At 28.1% G+C, this 15,396-nt stretch overlaps 1 protein-coding gene and 2 long non-coding RNA genes across 3 annotated transcripts; all 3 read left to right on the top strand.

Moving 5' to 3' along the window:
- Positions 1-1,505: 1,505 nt before the first annotated feature.
- Positions 1,506-6,580, top strand: LOC113383484 (facilitated trehalose transporter Tret1-like). The gene is made up of 7 exons (XM_026621747.1): positions 1,506-1,548; positions 1,757-1,842; positions 1,971-2,169; positions 2,392-2,495; positions 2,600-2,711; positions 4,284-4,511; positions 6,406-6,580. Exons 1-7 carry the CDS (start codon positions 1,506-1,508, stop codon positions 6,501-6,503), a joined length of 870 nt encoding a protein of 289 aa, XP_026477532.1. The 3' UTR covers positions 6,504-6,580.
- Positions 6,581-8,601: 2,021 nt separating this feature from the next.
- LOC113383791 lies at positions 8,602-9,791 on the top strand. The gene is made up of 3 exons (XR_003367776.1): positions 8,602-8,636; positions 8,840-9,097; positions 9,527-9,791. It is a non-coding gene; the product is annotated as an uncharacterized LOC113383791 (long non-coding RNA).
- A 3,193-nt stretch (positions 9,792-12,984) lies between these two features.
- LOC113383787 lies at positions 12,985-15,343 on the top strand. Its single transcript, XR_003367769.1, has 4 exons — positions 12,985-13,121; positions 13,358-13,508; positions 14,194-14,371; positions 14,719-15,343. It is a non-coding gene; the product is annotated as an uncharacterized LOC113383787 (long non-coding RNA).
- Positions 15,344-15,396: the final 53 nt, after the last annotated feature.

The raw sequence follows: 15,396 nt of genomic DNA, 5'->3' as shown, positions 1-15,396 counted from the left end.
AAAAAAAAAAAAATTCTGTTATGTATAATTTTATTTTTTTTTTTCTTCCAGAACACTTTTCGGGTACATTAGGAGCCTTATTGCAACTTACTCTAACTATTGGGATGTTGCTGGGTATATTGCATAGGCCCTTACACATCTTACGTCGTCTTCACCCAATATGTGGAATCATTCCAATAATATTCGCAATTTGTTTCATTCCTATGCCGATAGTCCATACTGTTTGTGCGTCTAAGGTTAGTATTTCAAGAAAATTTAATTTCTTTTTTAAATAGGATTGTTGTGGTAAGCTTTTGGTAAACTTTTGGTTTCGTAACCACCAAGTTTAAGGTTCATAAAAAGATATAGTTATTACGAAACCAGGACAGCCTGATATCAATCAGCAGTTATATTGATCAGGTTGTATAAAGTTAACAATACATATAGTATGACTTTTGGGAAAAAAATAAAAAATATATCAAATATAGATAGGAACCACCTTTGGATTGTTCTCTAAGAAAGCCACGTGGTTAGGACGTATAATTCGTACCATAAACAAATACTTTAATAAATTATGTATTGGCTGTTTTGATCGAGCATCTTTTGCCATATTCCTGGTATTAGCATAATTTCGAGATCATAATTTTGTTGGTCGTTATTGGCAAAAAACTGATCAAGATGCTTTTTGACCTCCTCATTTGGGGTAAAGGTTTTACCTCTTACATTTTTTTAGAGTCCGGAACAATTAATGATCCCATGATGACAGGTCTGGAGAATATTCTGAATGTGAAATTGGGTTTCATTGGCTTTTGGCGAATGACCAAACTTATGTGAGGTCTTGCTTCGTCTTGATGCAATACTATACCTTGCTTTTGGGTTAATTCTGACCTTTTCTATTGAAGTACATCATTTAGTTTATCAAGCTGATGACATAAGGCATCCGTTATGTTATCCTGGAGAAGCTAAAAAACGAACTACTCCTTTAATATCTTACCAAACATACAGCATCACCTTTTTTTTGGGCAAATTTCAGCTTTGCAACTGTTCTGAGTGGGTTCTTGTTTTTTGTTTTATGGACAATTCTATATCATGTATTCTTTACATCCAATTTGACATTCCTAGTAATAATTATCTTTAAAACCTGATAATTTTCAGGACTTTTCAAAGGCGAATCACGGACGCCAGTGCGATGACACAGGTTTCTTTCAATGAGAACCATACATTGAGAAAAATCCGAGACCTTTAAAGTAGTCATGGACTGTTAAATTTGATAAGTTTTTACTCAATGGGATCTCATGTATTGTTTTTCGCCGGTTTGCATCAACTAATGTCTTTCTCACAACTTTGTCAGCTTCAACCGTACTTCTTGGACTTGGTGCATCTTAGACATCCAAATAGCAGGAATTAAATTTAGCAAACCAGTTGTGGCACTGTTGTACTATCAACACGTCATTTCCATATACATCGGTTAATTTCATTTTGTCTTAAACAGTATTTTTCTCTTACCTATAGGAAAAGAGCAAAATATGTCGGAATTGCTGCTTAATTCTTTTCCCTATTTCCCTGCGTGTAATTGATTAGAACTTTTTACACACAAACCTTAAAATTACAAGCTTTCAAATCATATAATAATTATACAGATTGTGTGATGTTAGGTTCAAAAAAATATAGTTAAATCCTCTATGGTAAAAAACAAAGTGACCTTCCGAACAACCTTATAGAATATAATCTGCAGTTGTTATAAATATTGGTTAATTTAGAATATATTAATTTCTAGGTAAGCTAGATAAAGCAAAAGCATCATTAGTTCGCTTAAGAGATAGATCTGCAGATGAAATAGATAAAGAAGTTAAGCAAATACAGGTAAAACTTTACTATTAAATTTACAGAAAATCTATCACAATATACAATTAATTTACCCAAATTATTTAAACAAATTAAATCCTCCTTCGATTTCGAATGCCTTTTTATTAATTTTCTTTTATATTTAGGCAGATGTGGAAGCAGCCAAGGATGGCTCATATCGTGAGCTTTTATGCAGTGGTACCCAAAAATTGCCATTGTTTTTGGGAATAGGATTGGCCGTCTTCTTTCAATTATCAGGAGTCACCGCCGTTCTAATTTACGCCGAATCCTTGTTCGAGCAAACGGCATCAAGTCTTTCGCCAGATGTCATGGCCATGATAATGGGTTGGTAAATCTTGTTTTACTTTTAATCACTTATTTATTAATTACTTAACTTACTTTTTATTTATTAAGTCGAATATTTATACATATCGGGAAGTTTATGTAACTTGCCTCAAAGCAAAATACCAATTCCAACCGACAGAGGTTTTAGTAGTGTCAGAGCATATCATAATTTACTTTTCTTATTAATTACTTTTTCAACATTTTTTTCATATTATATTTCAGGAGCGATTCAAACATTTGCTGCACTCATTACTCCTTTTATTTTTGATAGATGCGGCAGAAAGTCTTTGTTAATATTTTCAGGCGCCGGGATGACCATCGCAATGGTAAGTTTTTTTAACTTACAAGTTTTGATTAAAATATTTTAAAATTAAATTTTGATGGTGTTGGAATAGTAATATATTGTTATTTTTGGAAATTTATGTTTTAGGGAACCTTTGGTGCGTATTTTTATATAATTGAAAATAATTTGATGAATGCTGATTCTTTGACTTCGATACCAATGGGATGTATAGCTGCTTTTATTTTTACAAATTCTATTGGTGAGTTATGTGATATCTACAATTAATATTCAATATATATATATATATATATATATATATATATATATATATATATTATATTAATGTAATTGAAGTCATACTTTAGACATAATCGGTTTGTCATTGTAATTAGCATCATTTATGACTTGTCTCTTTAATAGAGAAATGAAGTAAATGCTGATTAATAAATTCTATAATATTCGTTCACACAGTGAACTTATAACAATCGTGAATAAATTCATTAACACTGTCAATAAATAATCTGCAAAGATGTTCATTATGAAGTATATCTGTATATAAATGATATACAGCTATACAAACTATTGTTGTGCTTGATCTCTTAAGAGATCAGAGATCTAAACAATTGTTTAGAGTAATAAATCTGAATAACATTTCATTGTTTATCTACATATATATAAAAATAAGTCGGATTTTCCTTCCTGACGATATAACTCCAGAACGCACGAACCGATTTCGACAATTTTGCATTCTCGGGCTCCGCAATGTTTATAGCTAAGAACATTAGTGGTGCATGATATCGTGCCTTAATATAAATTGCTGGAACTTTACGCACCGTAATTAAAAATTCGAGTAATGACATTAGTGAGAATTATCAGAATTATGCTTGGTTAATTCAACGAGCAATTCTTTCCGCAAAGAATAATGATGTACACGCGCTGAATTTCACCATTCAATCAAAAATTGCTGGCGATTTGGTGACATACCATTGTTTCCGATTGGTCTTCCCTTTGACTTCAATAATGTCTTGCGTTCGCAATAATAAGTTGCAAGGCCAATCGCTTAGTGTTTGCGGGATAAATTTCAAATAGATTATTTAGAAATCATTGTTTTTTCACATGGGCAGTTATACGTTACCTGTTCACGAGTTGGAAACCATCCGCATTGTTTGTGTTAACGTCAGACCAAATACAAAATGTGGTTACCAAAGAGCGCTTCAACGAAACGGATAGTTTGCGGATTCACTTTCATTTACTTAGAGAAGTTCAACTAAAAACACTTCATTTTTGTAATTGAAATAATTCATTACTGTTGTGTAATAAAATCAAATTTTTCCTTTTCAAATATAAAACGAACAAAAAATTTCTTCATCTTTCTCACGAAACCATCTGGTGGTGAAACGGAGTTCGTCGGGTTTGCTATAGTTATTTATAAAAATATACAACTATGAAATACTTAATAGCCATCATAATCAAAAACATGTAGACTTTCTCTAAACTTCCAAAGGTGTCTGAGATATAATCCTGAAAAAGATATACCTTTGGCATGATAGAGTAAAGCTATGCTGTTTTAATATTTTTTAATAACTATAAAAATGCAGAAAATTATTATATTAAATAACGCCTGAATAAATACTTGCCTCAAGGCAAAGTACCAATACCAACTAGTTTCTTTGTATTTCTCAAGATTCAATTACAATCTGTTTTATAACATACAAAAAACATTTAGTAATTTTGAATGACGATACGTTATGTTATGACTAAAATAGAGTTTACCCATTGGTATCTCTTTTTGTAGTGATTAATTCAGATAACATGTTATTTAATATTTCAGGTTTCGGTGGTGCTATATGGGTGGTTATAAGCGAAATCTTTCCTGGACATCTCCGAGCTCATGCATCCGCTATCTGCACGTCCATCTGTTTCGTCACCGCCTTTGTGATCGCTCTCACTTTTGATGACTTGCAAGCCCTCTTGAAAAATTCAGGAACTTTTGGACTATATGCATTTTTCTGCGCTCTTTCCGTCATATTTGTGGCAGTTTTCTTACCGGAGACCAGAGGTAAGACAAATAATCATAATATTTATGAAGGGGAAAGAGAGGGGTTATTTCAGAATAATATGATTAGGGTAGTCGTTTGAACTTTTTCATAGATGGAGAAAATCCATTTTTTTTTTGAACTCAGTAATAAGAAATACATAAAGATTACTATGAGCTAAATTGGCAATATTTAAGAGCAATGCCTAAGAAGAACTTCAGTGAGATCTTCTCAGTTTTACAATATAATGATAATATTATATTAGATCTAATCTAAGACTAAGTCTAAAGACCATTGTCGTTTCAATCTCCTTATGCCAAAAGGTTGAGTAATGTCAACTATTGATGGGTTCGAATGTGAGTCCAGTTTGCGTTTGTATTTTCCCTTGAATTCTTTGAACGTTAATTGCACCGTTTCATGTTGAGGTCGCTGTGAAAGGTTTCATTTGTCACGTACCACGGAGAATTAAGAATTGTACGTAAAATTTTTGACTGAGTTCTCTGCATTATAGCTATATTTGATTTGTAAGCACATCCCCAGAGCTCAATTCCGTAGGTCCAGATTGGTTTAATAATTGATTTATATAGCAGCAACTTATTATCAACAGAGAGCTTAGACTTTTTACGTAGTTGCCAATGTATGGAGAAAATCCATAAAAATAATAAATATATCATAGTTTTAGATGTTTTGTCAGTTTATTAAACAAAGTTATATAGAATTTAAAAACCGAATTTAGTAGAAAATTAATCGATTTCTATATGTTTCGAATCCCAATTTGACTCTTCCTCAGTGGACAGAACTACAAAAAATAATAAAGGAAATAATTTAAAATATATTAAATTTATCATAAAATAATACAAAGTAAATCTAGGGTTAAAAAATTACACAAACCAAAAAACATTTTATATGTAAAGCTAACATATGATAAATAATAGATAGTTTATTCAATTCACTCTGAGTGAATTGAAATAAAATGAATTATTTTCTTTTAATATAATTGGACATAATTTAAATAATCTTGGACCAAAGAAATTAATAAACTATTGTCAGAAAAACCCATAAATAATTATAATAAATAAAATAAATCATAAAACACACTATAAGCGGGGTGAGTAAAAATACTCGTCTCGAAGACTGGGAGGACATTTTGATGTAAATTTAGGACATTTCAATAGAGTAAATTTTAATTTGTACACATTAGTAAAAACTAGATAAAATTTACTAAAATCTCATAAAAACTGTTATATACTCTTTAATATTAAAATTTTGAATAATTTGCATGTGAAATAATGTGTACTGTAGTATTTCCATAATTTGTAATATATGGCCATATATTAAATAAATCCCGATTTAGGACATTTTTTTAGTTTTCTTCAAATAACTTTTGATTTACATTCTGGACTTCATAATTTGTTTACATTAATGAAAACTAGATAAAAGTTACTAAAATCTAATCAAAACTGTTATATACTCTTGGGTATCAAAATTGGGTATCAAAATTTTAAATAAAATGAGTCGTGATAGAATTAAAGAGGCAGGCACTCTTATACTTTGATTGTTTTGTACGAATTTCTTGTTAATTTCGTAAAATAAACTTTTTATATAATTTTGCTTCTGACTTCAATTAAAGATGGTTTTAGTAAAACTGCTAGAATACATCTTTTAGAATATCATCATATTGAATGAAGACGAATAATTCAGACATGAATAATTATTTTCTAAGAGAACCACTTGTTTTTAAATGTTTTTGCTTCTATGTCTTCAAAAACACTCACAAATTTCTTCGTTTTATTAATTCGAATTAAAAAATTAATGTTGACCTATTGACTTTATTTTTTGAAAACTATATATATTTTATTATTTTGACATGCTCTTAACCTGTGACTGTATAAATAAATAATTAACAATTATTACCAGGTTTGTCGTTTGAAGAAATTCAAAAGAAGCTTAAAACAAAATTCAAGTCGAACGTTGTTGATGTTGGACACGACAATCCTGCCATGGAGCGACATTAGAAAATATATTAAAATAATTTAGATATATTATTTAATTACTTTTTTAATTTTCTTGTTAATACACTATGTTCTGTAGATAGAGTATTTATATAAAGCTAATTTAATAAATAATTTATTTCACTTAATAATTAAATATTTCTGTATGTATAATGGATACTTAATTTTATATTCTTGAGATCTGCAGGTTTAAAATATTATAGCTTTTATGAAAAATTGGTATTAGTTAAATGTATGATCTGAAAATGTTTACTGTTAAAATAAATTAATTTAAGTTGTGGTTATTTCATTCGACTCAATGTATATTATTAATCATTCATTCATTCCTATAATGAGATTCATCTTTGCCTATTGTTTATACTTACAATTAGTGGAATATTGAATTGAAGATATAAGTTTTCAAGTTTTCACGGTTTTATATATTGATTTATACATGATTATATATGGACTATCTGTCTTAGTTTATATGGGAAAGGGATATATAAATATATATATTTTGATTTTTTCATCATTAAGTATATATGGAGTAGCCTTCCTATGTATGGAAATCGAATATATAAATGTATATATTAATTTTTCCATTATTGCATATGGGCTATCTGCCTTCGTATGTATGGAAATCAAATATATAAATGTATATATTGATTTTTTCATCATTATATATGGACTAGCTGCCATAGTATGTATGAGAAGTGAATATATAAATGTATATATTGGTTTTTCCATCATTACATATGGACTAACTGCTTTAGTTTGTATGGGAAAAGGATATATAAATGTATATATTGATTTTCCATTATTACATATGGGCTATCTGCCTTTGTATGTATGGAAATCAAATATATAAATGTATATATTGATTTTCCATCATTATATATGAACTAGCTGCATTAGTATGTAAGGAAATTGAATATATAAATGTATATATTGATTTTTCCATCATTATATATGGACTAGCCGCCTTAGTATGTATGGAAATTGAATATATAAATTCAAATATCCCGCCACACATGTGAAGTATGACGCTTGCAGCGCCTCTATGCAAAATCGTTCCCAGTTTGTTGGGAACTACGTAGTGACTACCGGGTTCATATAGTTCTGTGTCAGATGGCGCCACAGACCAAACGTCAAACGTTTGACAGTTCATCGACGACAAGTAAATATGAATTCAAAAAAATCGGATGAATAAATGCATAGACAATATTAGAATATGAAACATTTATAAATACGAATAAATGTGTATATTGTTTTATATATCAGTAGATGTGTACTATTTTTTGCCCTATTTTGTACAGAAATTGGATATATACAATATAAGTACCAATACTAAAAGTAAGTACAAAATGATTGTTATTGTATTTCAAATGGAAATTTTTATCATAATCGTTACAATGTTAGTATTATCATAGTTTAAGTGGGTCTTCTACCTTGGGGCCTCATTTCTGATACTGTTTTTTGATAATGAATCGTAGGGAAACCAATAATTCAATGAAGGTGCCGTTTTTTGCATTTAACTTGTTTATTTCTATTCTTTTAACATAAATTTTAATGAATTTTCACTTTCAAGATCCAGAATTGCTGTAAAAATCATTGAAATGAACAAATAAATAGTCAATTAATCAATTATTTTTCGAGATATTTTGTCAACCAGTTGCGAAACTTTGGGAAATTGCATTCAAAGATATTAATGCATTATGATCTTGGAAGAAAAGTTACTTATAATCAATCTGCCCTGCCAGAGCTATAAAGTACCACTTCAATATTATATTTCTAGTACAACTTTGGGAAATTGCATTCAAAGATATTAATGCTTCGATCTTGGAAGAAAAGGTACTTACAATCAATCTGCAATGCCAGGGCTATAAAGTACTCTTTCAATATTATATTTCTAGTACCTTTCAGGCCACAAAAATGCAAAATAAATAAATCGATTTTTTTCAACCAACAAGGTAGAAGACTCCCTTAATTTTCTAGCAAAAACTATATTATTCATAGAGAATAATAATTTATATATGTATATGCAGTGCATGTATAGTTTGCAAAACTATAATGACTATATGATAATATTTTAGATGCATTTTTGTTATAAATGTATATTATTAAACAAGGATGGAGAATAGAAAATTACTGCTTCGAGTAAGTATGGCAACATTTTATGTACTATTATAATGTTAAATTCTATTTTAGTGTATATGCGATTTATTTTATTTAAATGAACACTTAATATAATGTTGAATTCTATTTTAGTGTATGTGCGATTTATTTTATTTAAATGAATACTTAATTATTCACCTACAACTCAAATTATATTTTCTAATAAATTAACCAATTTACGCTAGTATGTTAAACTTCATGTTGTCCGAATGCAGCACAGGATTCTAATTTTTAAGGAAGAAATAACATATATTTATTGACAACATTATTGATGTGTTCACTGAGTATAGTATTGATATGTGAAGCAGAATTCTTGAATCAACATCGTTATCAATTTCAAAAAGATTCGAACACAAAGCTGTTAAATGAAGAGATGACCCCATGATATTCATGAATACATCATATTCTAATATTGTCTAAGCCCATGAGAACTTCTTCTGACAGTAAGTGACATAAAAAGTTTTAATATTAAATATTCTCTGTGATTATTACAATTGATTAAATATCATCACTCATGTAGCTAAATCAAGACAAAACTAGTTGATCCAAGCTATATGAAAACTGTTGCAAAAAAGTTTCTAGCTTTTGCATTTGGCAAAGCAATATTGTCTTTAGAACTAGGCAATCTCATCGTATATCAAAATTCTAAATTTATTATTTTATTTTAATTTTATCACTTATTTAAATATTTAGGAAAAACAGCTTATAATAATATTGACTGTATAAGTATATCCAGTAGGATTTGTTTTTTATCTTTGATTATTTATGGTAGTGGAAATTTACCTAGGAATGATAAATGTTGATAATAACTAAATTAAGATTTTGTAATGTTATTTTACATTTGAAATATCTTAATTATATATCAATTGTAGGAACCACATTAAACTAATGTCATGAAATGCCACTGCAGTATGATTTCGAAGCAGCTGCTATACAATGTTTATATTACCAACTGGCTAATGGTGCTAACTTATTTGGATTATCGAATCCTACAGAATTAAACTTTTATATAAAGCATGATACATGTTCGTTAAAATGATTAAATTACAATGGAGCAAATTTGAAGTAAGTTTTAATAGACAATGTTCTTAATTAATTAATCAATGACCTATATATAAGCGAATTAGCTTAAGTAAATACCAGCTATAGAATAATAAGTAATCATGCTCATCATTTAAATAATCTTATCATTAAGCAATCATTCTCATCATGAAGAAATATATTTCATGAATATTATGTATAACAGATGGATTGTGAGGTCAATTTGTGAATATACAATCAATTATTCTCAGAGTTGAATTTTTTTTTTAAACATGGTTGTGTAATTTATAGTATTTTTTCAGGTTGCTTTTGGCAAACAATAATTAATAACAATAAATAAATAATTTGACAAACAATAATTAATATATCATATATTAATACATCATATGTATCATATCATATATGTATCAATATATAATACATCATATGTATCATATACTTATTGAATAATATTATTATCATTAAATTAATATATATTTAAATCATTGTGATTTTGCTAATTACATATGAGTATATTTGTAATATTTTGTAATTATGTATATTAATAATTATTTAAGTAAATTAATTTGATTTTTTTTAAACATGGATGTGTAATTTATAGAATTTTTCAGGTTGCTTCTTGGCAAACAATAATTAATAGGTCTATAATTAATAATTTTATTTACTTTATTACAATCATACATAAAAATCCATTTACATAAAGATATATCCATTTTATTTTACATTATACTTATTAATTTATTCAAAAATCTAATAATAATATTAAATTAAATTTATATTAAGTAATTTAACGTTCATATACGCGCTTTATACGAGCTCATATTCATTCATAGAATTTGTGCATTTTCATACGAATTTTGCTTCCGATCTACCAGGGTAGCAGACACATCTCAGAATATGTATGAAAGTATAATATACTATACGTATAAGTATACTATTCGCGAGGCTTAGAAGTAATATCAATGTGTATTTGGCTATTTATTCTCATCAAATATTTTGTATTATATTTAAATAATTTTGTAATTATATAAATAAATATATATAACTTGATTTTATTCTTTTATTATAATTTTTATGTGCATTTTATTAAATACATTATAATTATATATGGAGTATTTCAGGTTGCATATGCGCAAAGGGTTTCTATATTATATATATATATATATATATATATATATATATATATATATATATCTATATATATATATATAATATCAAATTTCATACATAATAAGACAGCTAGCTCTATATAATGATGGTAAAAGCAATATAACATTTATATATTTATTCCCATACAAATTAAGGTGGCTAGGTCATATAAATGATTTATGTAGATATAGTTTGTTAATTCTTTAGTAATTGACTAAGATATTGACCAACACTATCCCTAATTTTTTTAATCAATTTTTAATTATTTATCATGCCTAATTACTAAGAATACTAATACTTTGAATTAAAAAGTGTCAAATTCTATAATTTTTTATAATTTATAACTATTATTTATATTTCAAGCATATTTAAATGTTTATTTAAAATTTATTGAAAAAATAAACTAAAATACTTAATAAATTTCCTTTGAGATTCGAACTCGAAATCCAAAAACGAGAACAATCGCCATTGCGACAGAAGACATTTAACAACCTCGTCCATTTCATCACCTGTGAAAAATTGATTGATTTTGGTACATGTGTGAACAATATCTTCACAAACCTCCCTTGCCATTTAACTTGTCAAATAAAAAACCCCAAATGCACCCTTCGGGTTCGAACCAGCCTCCTTCTGATTAGAGTCTAGTTTAGCGCTCTAACCATTGCGGCCACGGCGACGAAGAGTTTCCGGCTGCTAACACTGGAAGGACATTCTTCGACGACTGACCATCATCATTTGAGTCAAGGTCACTGGGGGATGATATGAAAAAATTAAATGTTCACCCAGGGGGTTGAAAGTGGGCTCATTCGATTCTGCTGGTCCTTGCGAATTTCAAGCGGGGGGTTACAGGGGGGAAAATTTTGTCCGTTTTTTGCTCAGGAGAGCAGAAAATCGACTTTTTGTAAAATTTGCGTTTTTTCTATGGGAATTTTTTGAAAACTTTTTGCGTTTTCAGGGAGATTTTGTGCTGACCTTGTCGTGGTCAAGGTCAAGGTCAAGGTCACATTGAAAACGCAAAAAATCTTCAAAAAATTCCCATAGAAAATCCGTGAAATTTTAAAAAAGTCGATTTTCTGCTCTCCTGAGCGAAAAACGGACAAAATTTTCCCCCCTGTAACCCCCCGCTCGAAATTCGCAAGGACCAGCAGTATCGAATGAGCCCACTTTCAACCCCCTGGGTAAACATTTAATTTTTTCATATCATCCCCCTGTGACCTTGACTCGAATGATGATGGTCAGTCGTCGAAGAATGTCCTTTCAGCATTAGCAGGCGGAAATTCTTCGTCGCCGTGGCCGCAATGGTTAGAGCGCTAAACTAGACTCTAATCAGAAGGAGGCTGGTTCGAACCCAAAGGGTGCATTTGGGGTTTTTTATTTGACAAGTAAAATGGCGAGGGAGGTATGTGAAATTATTGTTAAGATCAAAATTCAATCAGAACGAAAGTACCAAATTCAATCAAATGTTTGTCAGCGACGGGTGGGTGAGATCGTTAAATGGCTTCGATCGCAATGGCGTATGTTCTCGTTTTTGGATTTCGAGTTCAAATCTCCATATATATATATATATATATATATATATATATATATATATGTGTGTGTGTGTATATATGGACCACAATTATATATAATTGCTTATAAAGGAATCCACTAAGTTCCAAGACGATTGATTGTAAATATTGATATGACTATATAACCGAGATGACAATTATATTTATAATAGAGTATAAAGCGATATATAAATGTATATATTGATATTACTCCTAAGCCGGGATCATAATTATATATAAAAGCGTATAAAGGAATCCAATAAGATTTCTAGATTCATAGAGGCGATTGCATGCAGCGCTATCTTTGTAATTAGTTAAATAATATAAAACAAAAGTTATTTTGTTATTAACTTTTATAAATTAGACACATAGTATATTTTAAAGTAAAATTACATTTATTAGTAATATTATAATTAGTGTAATTTTTATAATAATGTGCTTTTCCGACTTTTTTAAAAAAATTATATATTTGTTTTATTCAACATATAAATTTGTTCAAAATGCGGGCCTGGTTTCTTGTTAAATGTAGTCCTGCTTTCTGATTGGTTGCCTCATTTTGACAGCTCCAAATATATAAATGGCGGACAATTCTCGTTACTTCTTACGAAAATGCTCCTATAATCGCTTCGAAGTATTAGGAGAGCAGAAACGTCAGAATATATATATGAAAGTGCAATATTATTCGTGCACAATGTATGGTGTGACTATTACGAATTCAAATAACCTTAATGTAAGTAAAATTGATTATCATTATGATTATTATATTTCAAATGAAGTGTCATGTGGCTATTATATATTATATTTTTTATATCAATTCCTATGTTTATGATTATTATTAAAACTTATTTCTTTGTTAATTATTAAAATTAAACTTTTAATTAAATCGTTACATCGATGTAGTAATCTAGTAAAATTTTTCACTATCTAAGTAGTGTTTCTTGTAATAAAACTATATTCTTTTCACAGGTGCTTATAACTTGTAAGGAAACAAGAAAGAAAAAATTAAATGAAATATATTATTGATGAATTATGTAAAGGCATACCATTAGTTTTATTTAACTGTCTTCTCAGAAATATACATTAAACAGAAAAACAGAGATGATGAGTAGAAGATTGAGTAAGTTTTGCAACATTTTATATACTATTATATATAATAGTTTTAGAAAATTTAATTTTATTCATATGAAAACTTAAATATCGAACTACAATTCCAATGAATTTGCCAATTCATGTGATAATAATATAGAGTAAAATGATAAATCAAAGTAGTAATACCAGTATATTAAACTTCAGTTGTAGTTACATAAAACGCCAAATATTTTTTAATGAATTGAGTCAAAAACTGATGAGAAATGCTTATAGTTTATTTAAGAAACACAATTTTGTTCAAAAGTACATTTTGCTCACAATAATCTAAAAAAATACCACATAAACCTATTAGAATTTTATGTGAATGTAATTGAATCAAATGAAATGAATGATTTCACTGTAAGTTATTCTATAGATAAATTCTTTATTGAATCAGATTTATATTTACAATTTTTTTATAATGAAAAATGAATTCTTTGTCCTATCAAAAGTACTTTGAAGCAAAAGCATTACTGAGTTTTAATTAATTGTCAATGAATTGATAATTATTGATGTGCTTCGAATAATATACATACTAGTTTCTACTATTACAATGCTTTTAGAATGAATTGAGTTTAAAAATAATAAGAACTTTATATAGTGCATATAATATGTATGTTTCACAAACAAGTATTTAATTAATAACAATAATTTCACTGAATTTTATTTTATAGTGTTATGGATTCTTGCACTGTTGCAAGTATACATACTTTGGAGAATAATAATTGTTCGGGATGCTAACAGGATTGTCCCTGTACTTCAGAGATAACAAGACAAGTCTGATACATATATTAATAGAAATGCATTTATGCTGATTTCCAAATGATGATGTCTTTAAAAATGTAAATATAGGTAACTATAATTTTGTGCATGAAGATAAGAAAACTTCAAGGTTTTAAATACATTTATACAATAAACAAAAGGCAAATGTAAAATATTTAATATTTTACTCAATTAACATTATAAAAATAAATTTATTCTTTAAATATTTAATATTTAAAACAGTATAATTACAAGCGTTTAAGTAATTTGATACTGAATGATCCGAATTAATATAATTTTTTATAATAATAAAGTAATTTATATGAACTTTATTGCCAAAAATAAGAATTATATGATATAGTTTATTATGTAATTGATTTTGCTAGTAATGTAAAATATCATTATTCATTATTACAACCCAAATATTTCCATTATAGGAACTTCCAAGAATCCAGAACGATGTGTCTATCCATATTTTTCGTGTCTGCAATGGATCATGCTGTGCATTTTCTGTGTTTAGAACTTAAGATGGATCGCCTCCAATGCATACTATAGGAGTACCTTTAACTGTAACTAACCTATGAAGCACAATTAACGAAGATGAAATATCTGAGCATGAACATTATAATGATATAGAAAACAAATTGCCTTCGTACCTTTGAGAAAAAATGAAATGTCCGTGTCAATAGTTAAAACTTAATTTTAGCTATGTATGATTTTCTTTATATTGACTTTTTATCAAAAGTATTTCTTGTAGATTACTTTATATAATTTTTTATCAACTGTTTGAAACTTACAACAGAAGTTTTTATACAACTTATGATAATCAATATAATACGTAGCAATAAATATAATATGTAGCAATAAACTTAAGATTTTGTAATGATGATTTAGATTTGAAATATCTAATTTTTATCAATTATAGAACGCACATTCAACTTCTGTTAGCAAGTTTTTGAAGCTGCTATTTCTAGATTAACAGGCTAATGATGCTGGCTTCTTTTTGAATTATTAAATTCTACACTTAATACAAAGCATAATGAGTTTGCTAAAATGTAGCAAATGGAGCAAATAATTAATTATTCTTAGAAGTGAAATAGCTTTATTGTCATATG

Source organism: Ctenocephalides felis, unplaced genomic scaffold (genome assembly GCF_003426905.1).
Source record: "Ctenocephalides felis isolate EL2017-DRISC unplaced genomic scaffold, ASM342690v1 CF-g0.4_SCAFFOLD_03570, whole genome shotgun sequence".
Taxonomy (NCBI): Eukaryota; Metazoa; Arthropoda; class Insecta; order Siphonaptera; family Pulicidae; genus Ctenocephalides; species Ctenocephalides felis.
The sequence above is the reverse complement of the archived record's forward strand: the minus strand, read 5'-3'. Positions and strand labels throughout refer to the sequence as shown.

Excerpts from the sequence above, each read along its gene's own strand:
- LOC113383484 (XM_026621747.1), top strand. The coding sequence starts at position 1,506 with ATGTCGGAATTGCTGCTTAATTCTTTTCCCTATTTCCCTGCGT. Across the intron at positions 2,496-2,599 it reads CCGGGATGACCATCGCAATG|GGAACCTTTGGTGCGTATTT; the intron begins GTAAGTTTTTTT and ends TTTATGTTTTAG. Across the intron at positions 4,512-6,405 it reads TTTCTTACCGGAGACCAGAG|GTTTGTCGTTTGAAGAAATT; the intron begins GTAAGACAAATA and ends AATTATTACCAG.